We start from the raw sequence: 23910 nt of genomic DNA, 5'->3' as shown, positions 1-23910 counted from the left end.
ACTCAACGATTCAGGAACAGCTTCTTCCTCTCTGCCATCAGATTTCTGAATGGATATTGAACCCATGACCACCACCTCACCATATTGTTTGCACTTCTCATTTAATTTTACTATTATTTATTTACTGTAATTCAGAATTATGTATTGCATTGTACTTCGACAAATGTGATGATATTTTACTGGAATAAGTATCCTGAGATTCAAACTTTTACATTTAGGAACATTGTTGCATTAATTTTGGATCTCAACTTTAATTACAGTTCTTTTAAAAATGCTCCTATATATCAGCACTTACACATTATACATTAGAAGTGAAGTAGTTGCCTGAGTCAAAAATCATATTTCTTTAGTGAAATTTGACTACTTTTAAACCGTTTGGTCTCACGTCGTCGCAAACTGTGGTAAAACCACCATAAGTTTTTTTTTAAATCAATGGGAAAGGAGGCGGAGTGACCGTCTGCCGTAAGGCGGATTGAGTTCCCTGACCGTCTGCTGTAAAATAGATTCCTGCGTGAAGGCAACTGAATGAAAATTTTAAATTTATCGAAGGTTTGTGAGAAAAGCGGTAGCGTGGAAGGTGAAGTGGTGGCTCCGCTGTTGGTGCTCGGCCACTCAAAGTTTGCGTTGTGGCCCAGGGTGCGTGGAACTCCAGGTCAGGGACTGAGTGATGTTAACGTCGGGCCTTGGGCCCTGAGCCCTTGACCCAGACCCTCTCCCTAGGTCCTGGGCCCAAACCTTGCCCCTGACACCGAACTTGTCCCCGAACTTGAGCGCGGGCCCTGTCCCTATCCTCCGAGCCGTGGTCCCAGATTTCCATGAGCCCGGACCCTGTCCCCGTCCTCAGATCTTGACCAGCTCCAGAGTCTGTCCTTGTCCCCGTGACTGTCGCTATCCCCCGAGCCCCTGTGCCGGACCTTCTCCTTGAGTCCGGGCTGAGGATGTGCTCCAATCCCAGTGAGGGAAAAAGGGTGAATAAACACATGTTGAGCCGATATCATGGACAGACAACTGATACTCTCCGAGAAATCAAAAGTTTCCTAAAGTTACATAATTCTATATTGAGGCCAGCAGGCGTGCCCGGACAGCATGAGTTTGCTGCTCCTAAAAGTTTACGTTGGGCTTCACCGTGACGGTACTGGAGGCCACAGAGCGGTAGGTCAGAGTGGGATGGGAAGCTAAAGTGCAGGCTGGAGTTAACAGGGAGCTCGGGATTACCCCTGCAGGCTGAACGCAGGTGCTCTGCAAAGCGATCCAGTCTGCGTATGGTTTCTCCAGTGTGGAGGAGACCGCATAATGAATACTGTACTTAGATTGGGAGAAGTGCACTGCTTCACCCGGAAGGACTGGGTGTCTGGAAGGTGAGAAGGGAAGGGGTGAAGGGACCAGCATTAGATTTCCTATGGACAGAGTGTTGGTTAGCGAGAATGGCCCAGGGAGTCAAAGGGCAAACTGCTGAAAGAGGAGGAGGGGGAAAGACTGTCAGTGGTGGAAACTGCAGGGAATGAACTGTTGAATGTGGAGGCTGGTGGGGCTGAAGGTGAGAACCAGGAGAACTCTATCCTTTTTCTGTAGGAGAGGGGTGAGAACTGAGGCGAAGAAAATGGATGAGGCGGGGATCTCGAGCTTTGTTAGCCCTGGCAGAGGCGAAGCAACAGTTCATAAAGAACGGAGACATTTCAGAGGCACCACTGCAGAATTTCTCATCGTTGAGGCAAATAAGTGGAGCCAGTGGAACTGGGAGAATGCAATCGAGTCCTCGCGGGAGGTAGAGTCAGACAAAGAGTAGTTGAGATAGCTGCTGCATTCGCTAGACTTGTACTTGATGTAAGGAGCAAGCCTGTCTCCTGTGATGGGGACAGAGAAAAGGAAGAGCCAGCAGAACCTTGTGAAGGTACGGCAGGAAAGAAAACAGAACTGCACTGCCCAGCCTGAGTGTAAGAGGCAGTCATCAATGTCTGAGGGGAAATGGGTGCAGTATTAGACCACCTGTCCCACCATTCAATTTGATCACAACTCAATTTCTTTAGTCTTCATTTCTTCTTCCCAATTTCACATAGCCCTCAGTTCTTCATCCTTCCAAAAATTATCAACCTTTCATTGTTCTGGCCTCCACAATCCTCCAGGGTACTAAATTCTCAATATCTACCCCTTCAGAGAAGACATTCCGATACTCTTACTGTGGAACTATGTTTATTTATTTAGAGTTACGGCTCAGTAACGGCCCCTTCCAGCCCGACAAGCCTGCATCGCCCCATTCCATCCATGTGACACAGTAAACTTCTAACCCCTTGTGTCTTTGGAACGTGGGAGGAAGTCGAAGCACTCAGGGGGAGCACACGTGCTCATGTGGAGAATGTACGAGTTCCTTACAGACAGCGAGGGGATTAAGCCTGGGTCACTGGTGCTGCAATACCGTCATGCCAACCGCTACGGTATCGTGCTAGCCCGACAGCGCCGAGTTTGAACCCTGATCGCCGGCACTGTAGAGCGTTATACTAACCACTATGCCACCATAACGCCCACCCTCTGCCACCATACCATCAACCCGTGCTACTGTACTGCCCACCCTCTGCCACTGTACTATCCATGCCACTCTATTGCCCACCCTCTGCCACTTTATGCTACTGTACTGCCCACCCTTTGTTACCGTATTTCCGCGCACTCATAACTCTCCCAGTGGTGGAAATACCTCACCGTCTACCTGGTCAGCTCCCTTTAACAACCTTGTGTGTTCAATCATATCACCCCTCATTCTAAACTACAGGACATCAGAACTGCTCCTATCTCGAGCCTGTATCGACTTAAGGCAGAATAGCTTCTTTCACTGTTGTAAACAATTCTGATTCTATAATCTTGTTCTTCAGAATTGCTAATTCTCAGTGACATCTCAGTACTTCCAGTTATCAAGACTCTGAGCTCGCATACCCTTCTTAGCTCTCCCCCATACTCTCTTAATTCTATTAACATTTCCTCACCTAGTTCATCAAGCTTTGTTGATTCCCCATCTGCTCCATGGGAATTATTAATAAACTACTTATATGAATAATATGCTGTCGTTACAGGTTCTGTCCTTTGCTGAACCCTCCATGTGTCTATTCCCGTCTCTGGGCTGAGCGCTCGAGTACCACAGTGGGGAAAACCGGTTCTGTCCAAATTATCGCAAGGTATTCTCTCAATACCGAACAATAGTCCTTGCAATCAGAGCATTCAGCTTCCTCACATAACGTGCAGTGTTTAACCTACGTGACCCTTCTTTTCTTAGTACACGCTGCCTCGTGCACCATGTTTGTTCTGGTGGAGATGGTAGACACTGTGCGGATTCCGCCCTGGTTCTTTGAGAGGAAATTAAACGATGCCATCGCAGAAGAGCTGAACAAGAAACTTGCCAACAAGGTAAGAGTCTGGAGGTCGAAGCAGCAATTTGTGATGTGTTGCGTCACAAAGTAACTTTGAGCCAGTAAATCCAAAGGGTTGTACTTAGCACAGGAGCAGGTCATGTGGCTAACAAGGATTTCAATCTATTCTGCTTGCGAGTTGCCTATAACCTGCCTGTCACATGCCTGTATAAATGCCTCTTGAATATTGTCATTGTATCTGTGTCCGTCACTCCCCTGGCGGTATGTTCCAGGCACTTACCATCCTTGGTGTAAAAAAAAAATCAGTAGATTGTGTAGGATTCTGTTATCTCTCTGTTTTCTGTTCTGCCTTGCGCCTTTATTATGGTAATTAGTCACATGAGTGGGGATGTGCTAAAGGTGAAGGGAATAAGTTACGTGTTGTTGCTTACTTCAGGGCAGCTTTGTAGTTTGGGACCACCAGAGGTTGTATCTTTTGCTGACTGCTAAAATGAAGCTGAATAACTTGTGTACACTTAAGTTCATTGCTTCAAGATTGTACGTTCGCTTATAAAGTATTCAACTTTTGGAGCAATCATTAGAGCTGGGGGCGTGTCATGCAAGTATAACAACACCATCACAGTCGCAGGCTAGCGGCAATTGTTTTGGTTTGGTTTTGCCGCTACAGGTGATCTCACAAATCCTTAAATTTTCCCCCACTCAACGTAAAGCTCCGACCCTTGACATTTGACATTTCCACTCTGGGAAAAAGACTGCTACCCTATGTATGCCTGTCTGTCAGGTTTCCCCTCAACCTGTGATGCTCCCGGGAAAAAAAATTGTCGGATTGGGGGTGTACACCTGAAGGGAGTGCAGAGAGATGGGTGAGGGGTAGAAAGAAGAAACTCCAGAGCTGTGGGATAAAAAGCAGAAGTATGGAACTAATTTGATAGTTTTTTCCTCCCCAAAGTGCCTGCAGAGGCACGAAATGTTCTGCAGTCTGTTTCTCTGCCAAATGTGTAAGATCTTTGCTTCTGAGTCAGAAGATTGTGAGCTCAAATCCTACTTCTAACAAATGAACAGATAACTGTGTAGTGTCATTCAGTGTGAGTGTGGCATTGTCAAGACTCTGTCTACTTTCTTGTGTCGATGTAATAGATCCCTTGGTGTTCTCAAAGATTAGAACTATTGAGTCAAATTCCTGGGTATAATTTATCCCTGAGTCACTATTAATAAAAAAAATGATGACCTGGTAATCATCGCATCAGTGTTGATGAGGGCTTATTGAGTACGTGTTGAAAACCAGGGACTACATTTCAGAGTATTCATCATTGTTGTAAAGTACTTTGGGCCTTCTTGATGTCCTTGTGGAGGGTGCACAGTCTTAATTCCAAGATTTCAGTTTAGTTGAATTACAAACAAACATGCAAATACTAAGCAAACTAAATAAAGAGCTGAGAACCAATGCTAAGAGATAGAATGAATGCAAAGACAAAGAAATCAGGATACCAAGCTGGTACCTCTGAAAAATCCATCACTTTTATAGATAAGAGAAATTCCTTAGAGATAAACTAGTTAATAGACTACATAATTAAAACAGTTACATCATGTAACTGCGCTAGGGAGAGAAAAACCAGAGGACATGGGTTAAGGGTGAGGGGGGAAAAGTTTAAAGGGAACACTGGGGGGGGCTTCTTCACACAGAGAGTGGTGGGAGTATGGAATGAGCTGCCAGACAAGGTGGTAAATGCGGGTTCTTTTTTAACATTTAAGAATAAATTGGACAGATACATGGATGGGAGGTGTATGGAGGGATATGGTCCGTGTGCAGGTCAGTGGGACTAGGCAGAAAATGGTTCGGCACAGCCAAGAAGGGCCAAAAGGCCTGTTTCTGTGCTGTAGTTTTTCGATGGTTTCTATGTGGGTAATACCTAGCCAATGAAAAATGCGAAAGGTGCTAAACTTAGCTTAGCTGCTATACCGTTTTCTGCCAGTGAGTGGGGATGAACCCCTACATACGGTGAAAAATACGTGAACTTGTTAAAAAGTACAAATCTTATAAAAAGTATTGTTTAAAAAATAATGGTTTCCAACAGACCTCACTCTCTGGTGCGCCGAAAATAATTTATTTGTATTCCCAGGTGTTGATCTTATACCTGGTTCTCTTGTTGCTATAGGAAAAGATTTGTGATTGGAAAAGGTTAGGAACTCAGAGAGGTGCTTGCTCTACCTGACAGAGCCACAGGGTCAGCTATAGCTGTCTCTGATTACAGGTCAACAGTGCCATCAGACAGCATTTAATAGCCTTGTGCACCTTAACACAGCTTTGGGTTCAAGCACAGAGCAAAGAGCTGGAGTGCAGAGGTGGGCTGAGAATTACAACCCTTAACATCAGGGAGTCTTAAACCTGCTGAGTGGGAATCACGGGTGGTACAGTGCCTTTACTTCCTGAGGAAGCTGAAGAAATGTGGCCTGTCCCCTAAAACCCTCACTAATTTTTACAGATGCACCGTAGAAAGCATTCTTCTAGGGTGCACCACAACCTGGTGTGGAAGTTGTCCTGTCCAAGACCGGAAGAAGCTGCAGAAGATCGTGAACACAGTGCAGCACATCACACAAACCAATCTTCCGTCCGTGGACTCACTTTACACCGCACGCTGTCAGAGCAGTGCTGCCGGAATAATCAAGGACACGACCCACCCAGCCAACACACTTTTCATCCCTCTTCCCTCCGGGAGAAGGCTCAGGAGCTTGAAGACTCGTACGGCCAGATTTGGGAACAACTTCTTTCCAACTGTGATAAGACTGCTGAACGGATCCTGACCCGGATCTGGGCCGTACCCTCCAAATATCCGGACCTGCCTCTCGGTTTTTTTTGCACTACCTTACTTTCCATTTTTCTATTTTCTACTTATGATTCATAATTTAAATTTTTAATATTTAATATTGATTTGTAATCCAGGGAGCGTGAAGCGCAGAATCAAATATGTTTGTGATGACTGTATATTCTAGTATCAATTGTTTGGCGGCAATAAAGTATAAAGTATACTGTTACAGTGCCGGTGAACCCAGGTTCAAGTCCACTGCTGCCTGTAGGAGTTTGTACATTTACTTGGGTTTCTTCAGGGTACTCCAGTTTCCATTCACATTCCAAAGGCATATGGGTTGGTGGGTTAATTGCTCACATGGGGGAAATTGGGTGTCAATCATTACAGCACAACGCCTCTACTTCCTCAGGAGACTAAAGAAATTTGGCATGACCCTATCTCAATTTTTATCAGTGTCCCATAGAAAGCATCCTGCCCGGATGCGTGATGGCTTGATATAGCAGCTGCTCTGCCTGTGACCACAAGGAACTGCAGAGGGTCGTGGACACAGCTCAGCGTGTTATGGAAACCAGCTTTCCCTCCGTGGGCTCTGTCTGGTCTTCATGCTGCGACTAAAGCAGGTAGACTCGGTCATTCCCTCTTCTCCCCTCTCCCGTCAGGCAGAAGATACAAAAGCGTGAAAGCATGTACCACCAGGCTCAGAGGCAGCTCTATCCCACTGTTACAGATTCTTGAATGGTTCTCTGCTGAGACGAGGTGGACACTTGATCTCACGATCTACCTCATTGTTTATCTTCACTGCACTTTCCCTCTAGCTGCTGCACTTAACTCTGCATTCTGTTGTTGTTTTGCCTTGTACCGTCTCAATGCATTGTGTAATTGAATTGATCTGCATGAACAGTATGCAGGACAAGCTTTTCACTCTGCCTCGGTACCTGCGACAATAATAAACCAATTCCAAATCCATTTCTATCGCAGGAGTTCGTCGGCCAGTCTCCTGGACTGGGTCACCTTCAGCTGTTTTATTAAGGTTAGAAGTAGGGACATTCACTGAAGGTGTATATTGTTCAATTCCACCGTACAACCTTTTGTAAATGAGCAGTCAGTGCCTGGGTAACCTTCAGGCACAACAGAAGTGGTACCTGATGACCATCTTCAGAAAGAAGTAAGTTTTATGTTCCTTGTCCTTCGTGCTCAATGAGGGGTGACCTCTTAAAGGTGTATAAAATCACGAGGGCGTCGCTAGGATGAATGTACACAGTCTTTTTCCCCGGAGAAAGGGAATCAAAAACTAGGGGGCATAGGTTTAAGGCAGGGGTTCCCAATCCGGTGTCCACGGACCCCTCAGTTAATGGTAAAGCTCCAGTGAAGGGAACCCCTGATTTAAAGTGAGAGAAGAAACATTTGAAAAAGGCCTGAGAGGCAGCTTCTTCATGCGGAGGATGCTGCGTATATGGAACATGGTTAAGGCTGGTACGATGACAGTATTTAAAAGGCATCGGCCAAGTACATAAGATAGGGAAGTTTTATCAGGATATGGGACAAATGAGACTAGCTCATATGGGCACCTGGGTTGACATGGATTAGTTGGGCCGAAGGGCCTGTTCCTGTGCTGCATTACTCCATTGACTCTGTCACTATTGCTGGGACTGCATACATTCTGGGGTGGCCGGGGAAGTAGTCACCATTGTGCCAATGCTCATATTGGCCAGCCACACCAATACTGAGGTTGCACAGGTAGGCCAGAAGCTGCATGTCCTTCAGCAAGTGACTCACCTTTTGCAATCTGAAATCTTTTCATGGTGTTTTAGCTGGAGAGCCACTTCCTCACAACATCAGAGACTTCAGTCCTGATCTTCAGTGCTCTGTGTGGACTGTGAACAATCTTCCTGTGACCACATGGGCTTCCTCCAGTTGCTCTTGTTTCCTCCCCCATCCCAAAAACTTGTGGGTTTGGGAGTTTAATTGGCCTTTGCCAATTGTCCCTAGGTGTAGAACGTGGGAAGGAAAACATGGAATTATTGTAGGATGAGTGTAAGTGGGTGATTGATGTTGGGGCAGACTCAAAGAGCCTGTCTCCTTGCTGACTCTCTATGATTTTCCACCATCTGTAAGGCACAAGTCAGGAGCACAATGACAGTGTATACAATTAACACACACAAAATGCTGGTGGAACGCAGCAGGCCAGTCAGCATCCATAGGAAGAAGCACAGTCGATGTTTCAGGCTGAGTCCTGACGAAGGGTCTTGGCCTGAAACGTCGACTGTGCTTCTTCCTATGGATGCTGTCTGGCCTGCTGCGTTCCACCAGCATTTTGTGTGTGTTGCTTGAATTTCCAGCATCTGCAGATTTCCTCGTGTTTGCGAGTGTATACAATTACCTGGATAAGTACAATTCCCAACAACTTAAGCTTGGGACATTTTTTTTTCTCTTCACTGTCTTGTATAATTTATCTTCTGTTTATCGTCATGCTTGTAGCCTGCTGCAAGCAATTTTTGCATTGCACCTCCTTCTCACTGTACATGATAATAAACTCAACTTAACATGCAGTGCTGGAGGAGCTCAGCAAGTCGGGCAGCAGCTATAGAAGGGAATAAACTGTTTGTATATTCACTTTATTATCTCTTCTACTTATAATAAACTTGACAAAGCAACTCATTTGATTGGCACTCTGTCTAAACATTAATTTCTTGCTCTGTCAACGCACAGTGTGTACTGTCTACAGAATTCACTCAGCTGCTCATGCAGGTTACTCTGACAGGACCTCTGGATCTACGGCCAAGGGTAGCGGGCGTGGGGAAATGTTGCCATCTGCAGGCTGTCTGCAGAGTTGCTCACTGTCCTGCTTTGGAAATGCATCACCGTTCCTTTTTCCTCATTGGGTCTAAATCCTGAAACTCCCCGCCCAACAGAATTGCAGTAATTCAAGAGCATTTAGGGATGTACGTACAGTAAATGCCAGCCTTGCGTTTGATACCCATATCCTGGCGAAAGGGTGGGCAATTGAATGTTCTATTGTATTACGTTGGTTTAATGTCACATATACAATGAAAAGCTCGTCTTGCATACTGTTCATACAGCTGAAATCATACACTGCTTTGAGCTGGAATCAGGTAGAACAATAGCAGTGCAGAATGAAGTGTAAAAGCTACGGAAAACAATGCAGTGCAGGGAACGATAAAAGATCAGGATCATAACGAGGTAGATTGTGAGGCCGGGTCTGTCTTATGTGCCGTAAAGTTAACAGATTTCACGACATATGCCACTGATATTAAGTCTGATTCTGATCTTATTATACAAGGCGTCTGTTCAAGAGCCTGATAACAGTGGGATGGAAGCTGTCCTTGAGCCTGGTGCTATGTGCTTTCAGGCTTTTGTATCTTCTGCCTGATGGGAGAGGGGTGATGAGTGAGTATCTAGGTAAGGTGGGGTCTTTGACTAGAAAAATAGAGGGCTATGTGCTAGGGAAATTCTAGGCAGTCTCGAGAGTAAGTTACATGGTCAGCACAACATTGTGGGCTGAAGGGCCTGTAATGTATTGTAAATTACTGTGTTTGATGTAGGTTACTGAGGCAGTAAGGCATAGGCAGAGTCCATAGAGGGGAGCTGGTTCCTGTGATGTGCTCAGCTGTATCCACAACTGTCTGCCGCTTTATGCTATCAAGTTAAAATTAGAAAGATGGATCAGAGCTCACCTGTTCAAGCTGATTGACTGGGACTGTGATCCCGTAATGGCTGGACGAGTAGACCAGAAGGGGAAGACCAATCTGCAGTCTACAGAGTGTCAGTGACTCTAATCGTGAATCAAATGATAATTGCTGCTGGATTTTCTCTCTGCAGGTGGTGTACAACGTGGGTCTGTGTATATGCCTGTACGACATTACCAAACTGGAAGATTCCTACATTTTCCCAGGAGATGGCGCTTCTCACACCAAAGGTTAGGCACCGGACCCTAAGCAATGGTCTTTATTCAGTGACTCTCAACAATCCAGAATTTCCTTTTCTTTCCGCTCAATAAATCTGTTAGTTGGAGCCTGGGGCACAGAGTTTCTTCTGCCCCAGGTTTGCATGCAAAGGGGATCGGGCAGGGGATCCCAGTCTTCAATTTGATCATTCAACGTTCAAAGTCCAAAGTAAATTTTATTATCAAAGTACATTTGTGTCACCATATACAACCCTGAGATTAATTGGTGACTTCAATTGTCATTCAACCATACATGAATACAGCCAAACAAAATAGTTTTCTTCCAGGGCTAACGGGCAAAACGTAGTGCCAACAGCATATAACACATACGGTTATGATAGAAGAAAAACATACAGTGGCAAAAAAAAATTATTTATTTATTGAAATACAGCACAGAGAAGGGCCTTCCCCTTCAAACCACGCCACCCAGCAATCCCTCGAATTAAACTCAGCCTAATCACGGGACAATTTACAATGACCAATTAACCTACCAACTTGCACATCTTTGGACTGTGCGAGGAAACTGGAGCACCCAAAGGAGACCCATGTGGTCAAGGGGAGAACATACAAACTCCTTACAGGCAGCAGCGGGAATTGAACCCAGGTCACCTGAACTTTAAAGCATTGTGCTACCCACTGTGCTACTGCGCCGCCCCAAATATAGCCAAGTCCCTGAGTGGCATGGGATGTTGTCCTGGTCCAGCTTGTCTTCCACCGAGCGAACACTGGAGGGCAGCACCAATGGGAAGGGCCAGTCCCTAGCCCAACTGAGTTGGTTTCCTTCCGCACATTATTCTCATCTAAGTTCATAAAGGTAAAGAAAGACCAGAGAGGAGAAAAAGGGATTCTTTCTGCCTGCTTTCAGCTGATTATCATTTACATGGAACAGTACAATACATGAACTTGAGCCCACAATATCTGTGCTGACCATGATGCCAAATGCAACTAATCCCATATGCCTATACGTGACATCCAAATCCCTCCATTTCTATCGCATTCCTGTGCCTCTTGAATGACACTATCACGTCTTGTGACCACCACCAGCCCCGACAGCAGGTTCCAGGCACCTACCATGCTAAACAGCTTGCCACAGACATCACAGGCAACCTTACACGTTTCTTGAAGCGATGTAATGTCTTCACATGCTGTGTTTTTTCCCCCAAAAGATTAAGTGGTATTTGGGTCCTTGGCTGATTACTGGGTGCTGGAATAGGAGGAGTGGGTTGATTTCAGTTTCATAGAGCACTACAGCACAGAAACAGGACCTTTGGCCCATCTAGTCTGTGCCAAACTAGTTTCATTGACCTGCATCCAGACCATAAGCCTGCCTTACCCCTCCCGTCCATTTCCTTACTGCCCATTATGCCGCTGGCATTTAGGGCAGCAATGAACGTCCTCCATCTCTGGTGGTGGTCAGGGCTCCCTTTGTCATGTCAGTAGCTTCCTGTCAGTTTTTGCTACTGTCAGTCATGCAAGTCCCGGGCTGAGATTCAGGAATACCATCGCACTCAGATGTAGAAGGATTCTTCATTGCCGTTTACGTAACAGGGTTGTTTTACCAGTCAGGGTTGTTAGCTCTGAGCTGAACCCTCGAACCTAGTGGACCACTCTTAGTCTGGCCTCTACCCTTTGACCTGTTTGGCATGGATGACCCTACCAGGAGCCAAAGCATAAAGCCCTGACTCCAGCCAATGTAGCTCTCCAGGTCATTGAGGCACACAAGCTCCAAACCACAAGGTTGTGGTTCTCTTGTAGGTCCCATCCATTTCCCTACCCAAATTTCTCTTAAGTGTTGTAATCGAACCCACATCCACCACCCCCACTGGCAGCTCGTTCCGCACTCTCACCACCCTCTGAATGAAGATGTTCTCCTTAAACTTTCCACCTTTCACCCCTAACCCATGACCTCTAGTTCTACCAGCCTCTGGAAAAAGCCTGCTTGTATTTACCCGATCTATATCCCTTATATTCTGTATACTTAAAAAAATATATTTTATTCCTAAAATTAATAGGAAATCCGATACAATCCACTATATTCATTGTGTCATCAAACTAATGTGAACACACACAAAGCTGCAATGCTCCCTGTGTTTCCTCTTTAAACAATATACCCACAAAGTGTCTGAGGCGGCTGCGCAGAAACCAGCCCCTCAGTGCCCAGTCGTGGCAGGACTTCCCAGTGTAGTCCTTTCCCACATCGAACTTGGGGGGCACTCACTTCACTGCAGCCTCAAGTTTGTTCATCCAGGGTTCACTCGTTCAGCTGAGATGTTAAGCTGAGGCTCCATTAGGTTCAACTTCAACAAGTTGGTTACCTGACATTAATCAATTACCTGTGTGTGGGATCTTGTGTATATTTTGGCACAGATCATCTTTCAAAGTGTTTAGGACATCCCAACAATCAATGGAGATGCTGCCTCTAAATTGTCTTCCTCTAAATCTGTCTCTTCCTGTCTATTTTCATCCCACACAGTTCATTTTCGATACGTGGTATTCCGACCCTTTCTGGATGAAATTATTACAGGCAAAATTAAAGGCTGCAGCCAGGATGGAGTCTGTGGTGAGTAACTAATTTTTTAAAATCCTGATTAGTCTCCCCCCCTCCCCCCACAATTATTGTCACCTCTTATTCTGGGTATATTGGCTCAGATCATGATATAGCCGTCTGGTTCCTCTTGAGTAGAAGTAGCCAAGATTGTGAGAGTCATCAGTCCCCGTGACTGTTTGGGTTTCCTCCGGGTGCTCCAGTTTCCTCCAAAGACGTACCAGTTGGTATATTAATTGGTCATTGTAAATTGTCCCGTGATTAGACTAGGACTAATTCAGGGTTTTGCTGGGTGATGTGGCTCGAAGGGCGGGAATAGTCTATTCCGCGTGGTAATAAAATATAAAGACTATAGTTAATATTTGATGCAGTTGCATTTCCCCTTTTACTCCATGTCCCCTCAGAGCTTAAGTTAACAAAAAAAAATTCAGATTTGAATGCATCAATTAATTAAGCAGCAGTTGCCAACTGTAGGTGCAAGTTTCAAATTTCTTCTGTGCATGACATGTAGATATACTTCAAATCCACTCCTGAAACCAGTCCAATTTTTAGGGTCTGCCCTCTGATTCTGGACTTCCCAACCTGCAAGTGTGGTCTCACTCTGTCATTCAGTATCTGTGTTTTTGAAAACCTTCAAATTTGCAGGAGTAGAGCCCTTGTTTACATACCCTTGTCCTTTATTATGGAGCCCCGGTATCCCTCTGTGAAATCCCTGCTGCAGTCCTTTCAATGTCAGTTTGTCTTCATTAGGCCACCAGCAGTCCAGCAAGAATTTGATCGGTGATACGAGCAGCTATTTTTTACCTCCTTATATTCTGGTCTTCTGCGCATAATCTGCATTTGTCCAATCACTGTTTCTACGTATTTGTTTAAAAAATCTCAGTTACAACACAGGGATCCTTTTAGACAATAGACAATAGGTGCAGGAGTAGGCTATTGAGCCTTTCGAGCCAGCACCGCCATTCACTGTGATCATGGCTGATCATCCACAATCAGTACCCCATTCCTGCCTTCTCCCCATATCCCTTCACTCCGCTATCTTTAAGAGCTCTAACTCTTTTCTGAAAGAATCCAGAGAATTGGCCTCCACTGCCTTCTGAGGCAGAGCATTCCACAGAACCACAACGCTCTGTGTGAAAAAGTTTTTCCTCAACTCTGTCCTAAATTGTCTACCCCTCATTCTTAAACTGTGGCCTCTGGTTCTGGACTCCCCCAACATCGGGAACATGTTTCCTGCCTCTAGCGTGTCCAATTCCTTAATAATCTTATATATTTCAATAAGATCCCCTCTCATCCTTCTAAATTCCAGTGTATACAACCCCAGTTGCTCCAATCTTTCAACATATGACAGGCCCTCCATCCCGGGAATTAACCTCGTGAACCTACGCTGCACTCCCTCAATAGCTAGAATGTCCTTTCTCAAATTTGGAGACCAAAACTTTGCACAGTATTCCAGGTGTGGTCTCACCAGGACCCTGTACAGCTGCAGAAGGACCTCTTTGCTCCTATACTCAATTCCCCTTGTTATAAAGGCCAGCATGCCATTAGCTTCCTTCACTGCCTGCTGTACCTGTCTTTTAAGACAATTATACCTTGCATTAATTAATACTTCTAGTTTGATGTTTTATCTACGCTGCTTGTAAAACAGATTCATTGCAGGAGGAGGCTCAACAAAAGTGAGAGCTGCCAGCCTGCACACTGTGCAGGGAAGTGGGAGGTAACTGGAGCACCCGGAGGCAACCCACGCAGTCACGGGGAACATGCAAACTCCACACAGTTAGCACCGGGTCTCTGGGGCCATGAGGCAGCGGCTTTACCAGCTGTAACACTGTTCCACTTACTCAGGTTTTGAGGAGCTGCCATCTGGAACTATTGTGGCACCTCCGGTGATGTTTCCAATACGGGGAAATCTAGGGCTACAGGGCCAGCCGCTGGCATAGTGGTATTCGCACTTCGGGGCAAGTGGTCCCAGGTTCAAATCCGGCTGGCTCCTTGCGCGCTTTCTATCATGCTGGGTTGGGCATCGAGCTAGCAACTTGGCCTCTAAACAGACAAATGCTAAAGAAACAGCAAGGTTGCTGCCCGAGGCGCGGAGAGGAATAACAATAGGACTAGAGGGCACAACCTCAGAACAGAAGGATGCTCCTTTAGAAAAGAGAAGCGGGGGGGATTTCTTTTGGCAGAGGGTGGCGAATCTGTGAAATTCATTGCCACAGATGGCTGTGGAGGCCAAGTCATTGGATATATTCAAAGCGGAAGTTAATATGTTTTTAATTAGTAAGGTTGTCAAAAATTACAGGGAAGAGAATAGGGTTCAGAGGGAAACTAAATCGGCTACAGTGGAGCAGACTTGATGGACCAAGTGGCCTAATTCTGCTCTTATGTCGTATAGTTTTATGACCTGTACATCTTCTGAAACAGTTAGCCACTTATCCCCACTCTACATTATTTTTCCCAAGCCCTGCATGTTATTCTTCTTGGTTTATCCATTGCTATCTTGTCAGTTGCTATTGACTCTGTGTCCGTTGTCCTGAAGTGAATTTGGGACGACCCAGATCATATTGGAGTCGTTGAACCACAGCAGAAGGGTAGTCACTGTTTCAATGCTAGAAATGTGGCGTTGAATTTGAGTGCAATCCACACCCGCCTGTGGCACAGCGACACAGTAGTTCTGCTGCTGCCTCACAACTCCGGCTGCCCTTTAGTGTTACACTTGTGGAGTTGCACATTCTTGCCCTGACTGGGTCGGTTTCCCCCTTGATGCTCTGCTTTCTCTGCTCAAATCAAGGTGTGTATGCTGTTTGGTAGGTTAAGCAGTCCCTAAACTACTCACAAGAGAAAATCTCAAGGTGCTGGAGATACAGGCAACGCACACAAAATGCTGGAGGAACTGAACAGACCAGGCAACATCTATGGAAAAGAGTACAGTCGACGTTCATTGGGTCTCAGCCCGGAACGTCGACCGTTTACTCTTTTCCATAGATGCTGCATGACCTGTGGAGTTCCTCCAGTGTTTTGTTGTGTTGACTAAATCACTCCTTGTGTATGTAGATGGCAGGAGGGCCAAAGAGAGTTGATGGGGCATGTGAGAAAGAATGGGTGAGAGGGAACTGAGGGAATGGGCTTTCTGTGTCAGCCAGCACAGGCTCTTGGGGCTGAATGGCCTCTAGTGTTGTGCGAAATATGAAATATGAGAAACAGGTGTGATATTGACCAAAAAGTGTGCTTAATTCTGTTGATTGAGGTTTTTTTCATCGTGAATTGTCTCTATAGTGTGGGTATAGAGGCAGTTATTTCTATTTTTATGTGGAGATACAGCACGCAACAAGCCCAAAGTGGCACCACCCAGCAACCCACTTATTTAACCCTGTCAATGATTTTACAATGATCAATTAACCTACTAACCAGTGGACTGTGGGATGAAACAGGAGCACCCGGAGGAAACCTACACAGTCATGGGGAGAACGTACAAATGGCACAGTACCAGAATTGAACTCTGAACTCCGACATCACGAGCTGTAATATCGTCATGGTAACCACAACACTATTACAGCTTGGGGCGAGGGAGTTTGGGGTTCAATTCTAACGGAGTTCTAATCATGCTAACCTCTATGCTACCGTGGTTGAGTGAGTCCAAAACTTGAGGGTTGTAGAAGTAAGCTAATGCATACAATAGAGAATTTAGGAAAAGCATAACTCCCCAAAGTGTGGCAAGAATGCACAGACACATGGAGTACTTAAAGATAACAACTTGATTTGGACAGTAAAAATATTGGAGGAACTCAGCAAGTCAGGCAGCATCCGTGGAGGGAAATGAACAATTGATGTTTTGGGTCAAGACCCTTCATCTGGACGCAAAGAGAAGGGAGGCTTGATGGTATAAAGAGGTGAAGGGAAGGGACGGGACAAGAGCTAGCAGATGATAAGAGGAACCAGGGTGAGGAGAGGTTGATTGGCAGATTGAGTCAGATGGGGGAAGGGTTGAAATAGCGACCAAGCTGGCAGGTGATAGGTGGAGGCAGCGAACTGAGCTGGCAGGTGATAGGTGGAGGCAGCGAACTGAGCTGGCAGGTGATAGGTGGAGGCAGCGAACTGAGCTGGCCGGTGATAGGTGGAGGCAGCGAACTGAGCTGGTCGGTGATAGGTGGAGGCAGTGAACCGAGCTGGCCGGTGATAGGTGGAGGCAGCGAACTGAGCTGGCCGGTGATAGGTGGAGGCAGCGAACTGAGCTGGCCGGTGATAGGTGGAGGCAGCGAACCGAGCTGGCCGGTGATAGGTGGAGGCAGCGAACCGAGCTGGCCGGTGATAGGTGGAGGCAGCGAACCGAGCTGGCCGGTGATAGGTGGAGGCAGCGAACTGAGCTGGCCGGTGATAGGTGGAGGCAGCGAACTGAGCTGGCCGGTGATAGGTGGAGGCAGCGAACCGAGCTGGCCGGTGATAGGTGGAGGCAGCGAACGGAGCTGGCAGGTGATAGGTGGAGGCAGCGAACTGAGCTGGCCGGTGATAGGTGGAGGCAGCGAACTGAGCTGGTCGGTGATAGGTGGAGGCAGCGAACTGAGCTGGCAGGTGATAGGTGGAGGCAGCGAACTGAGCTGGCAGGTGATAGGTGGAGGCAGCGAACTGAGCTGGCAGGTGATAGGTGGAGGCAGCGAACTGAGCTGGCAGGTGATAGGTGGAGGCAGCGAACTGAGCTGGCCGGTGATAGGTGGAGGCAGCGAACTGAGCTGGCCGGTGATAGGTGGAGGCAGCGACCTGAGCTGGCCGGTGATAGGTGGAGGCAGCGAACCGAGCTGGCCGGTGATAGGTGGAGGCAGCGAACCGAGCTGGCCGGTGATAGGTGGAGGCAGCGAACCGAGCTGGCCGGTGATAGGTGGAGGCAGCGAACCGAGCTGGCCGGTGATAGGTGGAGGCAGCGAACCGAGCTGGCCGGTGATAGGTGGAGGCAGCGAACCGAGCTGGCCGGTGATAGGTGGAGGCAGCGAACCGAGCTGGCCGGTGATAGGTGGAGGCAGCGAACCGAGCTGGCCGGTGATAGGTGGAGGCAGCGAACCGAGCTGGCAGGTGATAGGTGGAGGCAGCGAACGGAGCTGGCAGGTGATAGGTGGAGGCAGTGAAGCGAGCTGGCAGGTGATAGGTGGAGGCAGCGACCTGAGCTGGCCGGTGATAGGTGGAGGCAGCGAACTGAGCTGGCCGGTGATAGGTGGAGGCAGCGAAGGGCTGCAGATGATGGAATTTGTTAAGAGAGGGATGTGGAGCATGGAACCACATAAGGGAATGAGGGAGGTGGGGAGGACAGATGGGAACTGCAAGGGGGAGGGGAACCAGTGGGAGGAGCGTGTCGGTAATGGGCTGATGGAGTGGGTGGAGGAGGGGAAAGAAAATGGGTGATGGGGGTTCGGAGGGGGAATGTGTGTGTGAGAAAGCGGGTAGACCAGGAGGAGAGGCATAGGGACATAGTGTGAGCAAGTCACCTGAAAATGAAGAATTCAGTAGGAGGAAAGATGAAAGATTAGGTCTATTTGTCCCATGTACATCGAAACACTCAGTGAAATGTGCTGTTTGCGTCAATGGACAACACAGTCCGAGGATGAGCTGGGGGCAGCCCAGCTTCTGACACCAACATAGCATGCCCACAACTTACTAACCCTAACTCATACATCTTCGGAAAGTGGGAGGAAACGGGAGCCCCGGAGGAAACCCACACGGTCTCGGGGAGAACATACAAACTCCGTACAGACAGTGGCGGGAATTGAACCCTGACCTTCTGATCGCTGGCAACCTAAAGCGCAATGCCACCATGCTGCTTCACAAAGTTGGATAAATAAACCAAAGAGGATGGGAGGACGCTGTATTTAATATAGAAACTGTCACAGAGTGGTTGGTCTGCGTGGTCAATTAGTTTTTGCATTGTAAAATATTATTTAATAATAAAGATACCTGCATATATTTATCACTGGGAATAGAAAACAGTCTGGTGCTGTCAATCACTAAGTATCGTAATGACCTGTGGGATTTTACGAGCCAAGGATAGAGGCAGGCTGAAATAGAGACTGATTGGAAATTGATGAGGGTGTTGATGTTAGTAGCAGTGATGTTTGTAATTGGCAGTAGTTTGAGGTGTTAAGAATAGCTGCCCTGAGAATGTCTGTGACAGAGAGAGCTGCAGCCTGGCCCCTCTCTCTCACTTGTTTCATGCCTGACCTCAGAGGCTGCGTTGGAACACCGGGGACATGAGGTGACTCCTTCCTGATGTGGGTCATGGTGGCCTGGACAGAGAATCAAGCGACTTGGAGCTTTGTGAGTAGGCTGCAGAGGCGACGACGTACATTTCCAACACATCGTATAGCCTCAGCTTCTCTGGGTTTATGCATGACACTGGTGTTTCATCATTAAGCCAGTTTCTGGACAACACATGGGGCCTCCCTCTATGTGGCATAAAGCAGGCCTGCATTCGTTCAACGAAAACGTTAAGGGACTCGATCTCAAATGAGAAAATCTGCAGATGTTGGAAATCCATGAAACACACCAGTCTTGATAAAGGGTCTCGGCCCAAAACATCGACTATACTCTTTTCCCATAGATGCTCCCTGGCCTGCTGAGTTCCTCCAGCATTTTGTGTGTGTTGAAGCGACTCGATCTGGTGGCGTTCTCAAACCAAGAAATTGGACCCCTGGTTTATTCAAGGGTGTTGATAGGAATCATCCCTTCCCACAAAGGGTAGTGGGAATCTATAACCTTCTTTCATCAAAGTTGGAGTAAAGAAGAATGATTTCAAAATTGTGATAGATTTTCTTGAGAGGGTTAATGGTTATGTTAGGGAGTGGAGATGAAGTTAGAGAAGAAGGTTAATGGAGGATACAAGGGGGACTTGGATCAGCTGGGGAGTTGGATGAAGGGATGGCAGATGAACTTTGATGCTGGCCAATGTGAATTAATGCAGTTTGGACGTTCAGATGCTGGTAGGTTTGGAGGTTGGCCCTGTCGGTGGGTATATCCAACCTCAATTCCTGATCTCTTCAGATGTGGAAAAATATACAAAGGAGTTGGAGCGTGGAATTGATCTGCAGTTAGCTCACACAGCTCTGTAGTACACTCTCCTGAAGGATGTGCTCACGCCGGCTTCCGAGACTCAATGATTTTGTGGGGACACACTCATCTACGAATATTCTTATTAAGTCCATGACAAGCCTGGTGTATTCATTCAGAATTTCTGATGAGTACTCGAACAGGGCCCAGTCCACCAACTCGAAGCAATCCTGTAGCCGCTGCTCTGCCTCCTGTGACCACCATTTTGTTGTCGTTATCTCAGGAGCCTTGCCCTTTAGCCTCTGCCTGTATGCAGGTAGAAGGACAGCCAAGTGGTTAGATTTCCCAAAATGTGGTCTAGGCATGGAACGGTAAGCATTCCTTATCGCAGTATGGCACTGGTCTAGTGTGTTGGGACCCCTGGTGCTGCAGGTTATATGCTGATGGTAATGGGGCAGAGATTTCTTCAAACAAGCCTGATTGAAGTTCCTGACTGTGATTTGAGATCTGTCGGGGTGGACTGTTTCTTGAACAGGCAGCATACGGAATCTTGAGTGCCCAATTAATGTTGGCTTTTGGCGGTATGTAAACTGTGATCAGTATCACGGAGGAGAATTCTCTTGGTAAGTAGAATGGTTGGCACTTAATCATTAGATGTTCCAGGTCAGGGGACCAAGAATACAACAAAACTATCATATTGGTGTACCACAGAGAGTTTATCATGAAACCTCTCCCCCTCCACCTTTTGCCTTCTCCAAATCAGCAATTTAGTCCATCCTGTGTATTGAGGAGCCTTCTGGTCATACCGATGCAGCACGAGTGTCCAGAATGAGCCATGTCTCTGTGAAAAACAGAACACAGCAATTTCTCATTTCCCTCCAATATAGCAATCTTGCCCTTATGTCCGCAATCTTGGTCTCCAGCGACTGCACATTTGCTAATGAGGTGCTGGGTAGAGAAGGGGGAATCTCATCCCTCTGCATTTCAGCCTGGCTTGGAGACCTCCTCCCCCTGCCTTGCTTCCTGCCATGGCGATGAACCTTCTTCTGCTTAAAGATGTTGTACTAGTATGCTTGAGAGTTAAGTCTGCCGATCCTTCAGTAGATTGTGGAATCTGTAGTTCATTAAGACAGTTGAAAGTACATTGCTCAAAGGGAAATTACAGTCTGCAGATTGCAGTGAGAGTGATTCAAAAGAGGTATATTTAGAAGTTTTGTAAGCAGCCCACAGAATGTCGCCATGGTTCACCGGCGCCATCTTGTATCTTTTGATCCTCCAATTGTGTTAATTTTTTTGTAATGTCAATTCAAGTTCATGAAAACTATCCCCTTCCTTTTACTCTTGAATGGGGACCAGTTTGAAGTTTGTAAGTGGTTTGGGCTGGTTGTGAATCCATATGCTCTGGGGAATAGGATGGACTTTAATCCACTAACGCACAGCCCTTCTTCTTCCTCACAGTGACCCTGGGATTTTTCGATGACATCCTGATCCCTCCTGAATCTCTGCAACAACCAGCCAAGTTGTATCCTTCACTGATGGTCCTTTCCCTGAGAATGGGATGCAAAGATCTGGTCACCTCAGCCTCATAATGTATGGGCTGTATGTTTGAACTCCTGCCTTATTCCTTCCAGCACCTGGATGGAACCATTTAAAGACCAAGGATACGTCCATAATTTTAATGAAATTACTAAATCCAATAGGGAATTCTGGAGAGATTCTACCAAGGGGGGCATAAAAGTGTTACTTTGCAAACCCAAGGTGTTATATTTAAGGGTAATTGGTAACGTGTTTATTATTGTTTTATATACCGAGTTACAGGAAAAGAACTTTGTTTTTGTAGAGTCATAGAGAAATATTGTGTGGAGAAGCAAACATCTCCGCAAGGCTTTTGCAATTTCTTCTCTGGCTTCCCACAAAGGCAAAAGATGCTCTCAGTCGTGCCCTGGAAATTATCCACCTTAATGCACAGTAAGGCTGCAGAAGCCTCCTACTCACTCATCTTCATTTGTTTCCACTATCTCTTGAGCAACTATGTCTTTGTGCTCAGTAAACACTGAGGAGAAATAGTCTTTAAAAATCCCACCCATTTCCCATGTCTTGAGACATAGGTGGTTCTGCTAAAGGGACCTATTCTCTGTAGCCACCCTTTTAATACATCTGTAGAACTTCTTTGGATTTTCCTTAACCTTGCCTGCTGGATCCACCTCATCTCCTTTCTGCACTCTCTTGATTTCCCTTTTCAGTGTATTAATAATCTTTTTCATAATCAAGGGATTCACTCATTCCCGAACTCCTAAACCCAGTATATGCTTTCTTCTTGATGAGAGCCTCAGTATATCTCATTAACCAAGGTTTCCTAAACCTGCCAGGTTGTCCCTTCACCCTAACAGGAACATGCTGGGCTCTTGATATCACACTTTTAAAAGTTTCCCACTTACTATTTGTTCTTTTCCCTTCGAACAGACTCTACCAATCAACCTCTGCTAGATCCTGCCTAGTTACCACAAAATTAGCCCTGCTCCAGTGTAGGATGTGGACCTGTCGTATCCCATCTTAAAGAAATAGAACTATGGTCACCAGAGCCGAAGTGCTCTCTGACTTCCACTACAGTTACTTCCCTGTCATTCTCCAAGAGGAAGTCTTGTCTATGTAGTGACTCAGGGAACTTTCATGGACACGTTTCATAAATTCATCCCCATTGCGGCCCTTAACATTATATAAGATACTTTCATCATATCAATCCATCGAGTTAGTACGAAAGATAAGCAATAAAAGAATGCAGAATATAGAATGCAGTGTTACAGAAAGTGCAGTGGGCCAGGTTGTGACATGGTAGAGAACAAGAGTCCATCTTGTCATACAAGAGGATTGTTCAGTAATAACAACAGGATAGAAGCTGTCCTTGAGCCTGGTGGTATGTGCTTTTCAGGACTTTAATAAGGTAGATCATAATACGGAGAATGTCAAGCAGTAGTAAATCAAGGCAACTGGACTTGCTGTGTTGTCTAGAATTCGTTTCGCCACTCATCCGAGAGGCTCCTTCAGTTCTGATCCATGGTGGGTAGTTTGCCGGCTTGTAAACTTTGTGAGTTGTTTAAAGGTAAAGCAATCACATGAAGTTCGTTAAGAGTCGTAGAGGTAATGAGAGGGTTATTAGTCTTATCTATGTGAATGGATGAGTGAACTGTTGTGGAGATGCTGGGGTAGAGATGTTTGGACTGCACTGTAAGTAGCTGATAGGTGGTGTCATGCCAAACCCCCTCGGTGAGTCTTGACCTGAGGTGTTAGCCTCCAATGTTGGGCCATCCGTTTGTGATGTGATTGTTTTGTCTGGCCAATATGTAGATCTATGCAGTTCTCATTGCATTGGATAGCATATACAGTATTGCCTTGCTTATGTTTGGGTGTAGGATCCTTGGGGTGGACGAGTTTCTGTCTGAGTATGTTTGTAGCTTTGAAAAACACGGGGATTTGATGTTTGTTGAAAATTCTCCTGCGTTTCACTGAAATTCCAGTTACATATGGGATGACTGTGGGAAGAAGCCTCTCGGATGAGTGGCGAAACGTCTTCAAGACAACACAGCAAGTCCAAAACATAAAATAATCTGCAGATGCTGTGATCAAAGCAACACTTTCAGTACACTGGATGAACTCAGCAGGTCGGGCAGCATCAGAAACGATGAGTTGATGTTTCGGGCCGGAACCCTTTGTCAGGACTGAAGAATGAAAGATGGGGAAGGATTTGAAGAATGCTTGTAGCATCAGTTGAAAGACCAGTAATTTGAAAGACACAGGGGTGGGGGAGGGGAAGCAATGACATCATAGCCCTGAAAACAATGGGTAGTAGAAGAAGGAGGCGGAACCATAAGGGAGCTGGGAGAGGGGTCAGAGTGAAATAGGGATAGAGGAAGGGAGGGGGAGGGAATTACCGGAAGTTGGAGAATCCTATGTTCATACCAAGGGGCTGGAGACTACCTAGACGGTATATGAGGTGTTGCTGCTCCAACTTGAGTTTAGCCTCTTCATGGCAGTAGAGGAGGCCATGTATGGACATATCTGAATGGGAATGGGAAGCAGAGTTGAAGTGGGTGGCTACCGGGAGATCCTGTCTGTTGTGGCGGATGGAGTGGAGGTGCTCGCCGAAGCGGTCCCCCAATCTGCGTCGGGTTTCACCGATGTAGAGGAGGCCGCACCGGGAGCACCGGATGCAAT

At 46.5% G+C, this 23910-nt stretch overlaps 1 protein-coding gene across 3 annotated transcripts in view; it reads left to right on the top strand.

Annotated features, from left to right (window-relative positions):
• Nucleotides 1–443: 443 nt before the first annotated feature.
• polr3h (polymerase (RNA) III (DNA directed) polypeptide H) overlaps nucleotides 444–23910 on the top strand; it is a 28149-nt gene continuing 4682 nt past the window's right edge. Inside the window, exons 1-6 of one of the 3 annotated variants that reach the window (XM_063062739.1) lie at nucleotides 444–549; nucleotides 3063–3164; nucleotides 3263–3393; nucleotides 10004–10100; nucleotides 12601–12687; nucleotides 21157–21220. In XM_063062739.1, coding sequence (XP_062918809.1) covers nucleotides 3283–3393; nucleotides 10004–10100; nucleotides 12601–12687; nucleotides 21157–21220 — 359 coding nt within the window. In that variant the 5' untranslated portion in view covers nucleotides 444–549; nucleotides 3063–3164; nucleotides 3263–3282. Of the gene's footprint in view, nucleotides 653–3062; nucleotides 3165–3262; nucleotides 3394–10003; nucleotides 10101–12600; nucleotides 12688–21156; nucleotides 21221–23910 lie in introns of all 3 variants that reach the window. The other 2 variants (XM_063062740.1, XM_063062738.1) reach the window with 2 other exon arrangements.

The sequence above is a fragment of the Mobula hypostoma genome, chromosome 11 (assembly GCF_963921235.1).
Source record: "Mobula hypostoma chromosome 11, sMobHyp1.1, whole genome shotgun sequence".
Lineage (NCBI taxonomy): Eukaryota > Metazoa > Chordata > Chondrichthyes > Myliobatiformes > Myliobatidae > Mobula > Mobula hypostoma.
Note: the sequence above shows the minus strand (reverse complement) of the source record. Positions and strands in the feature narration are given on the sequence as shown.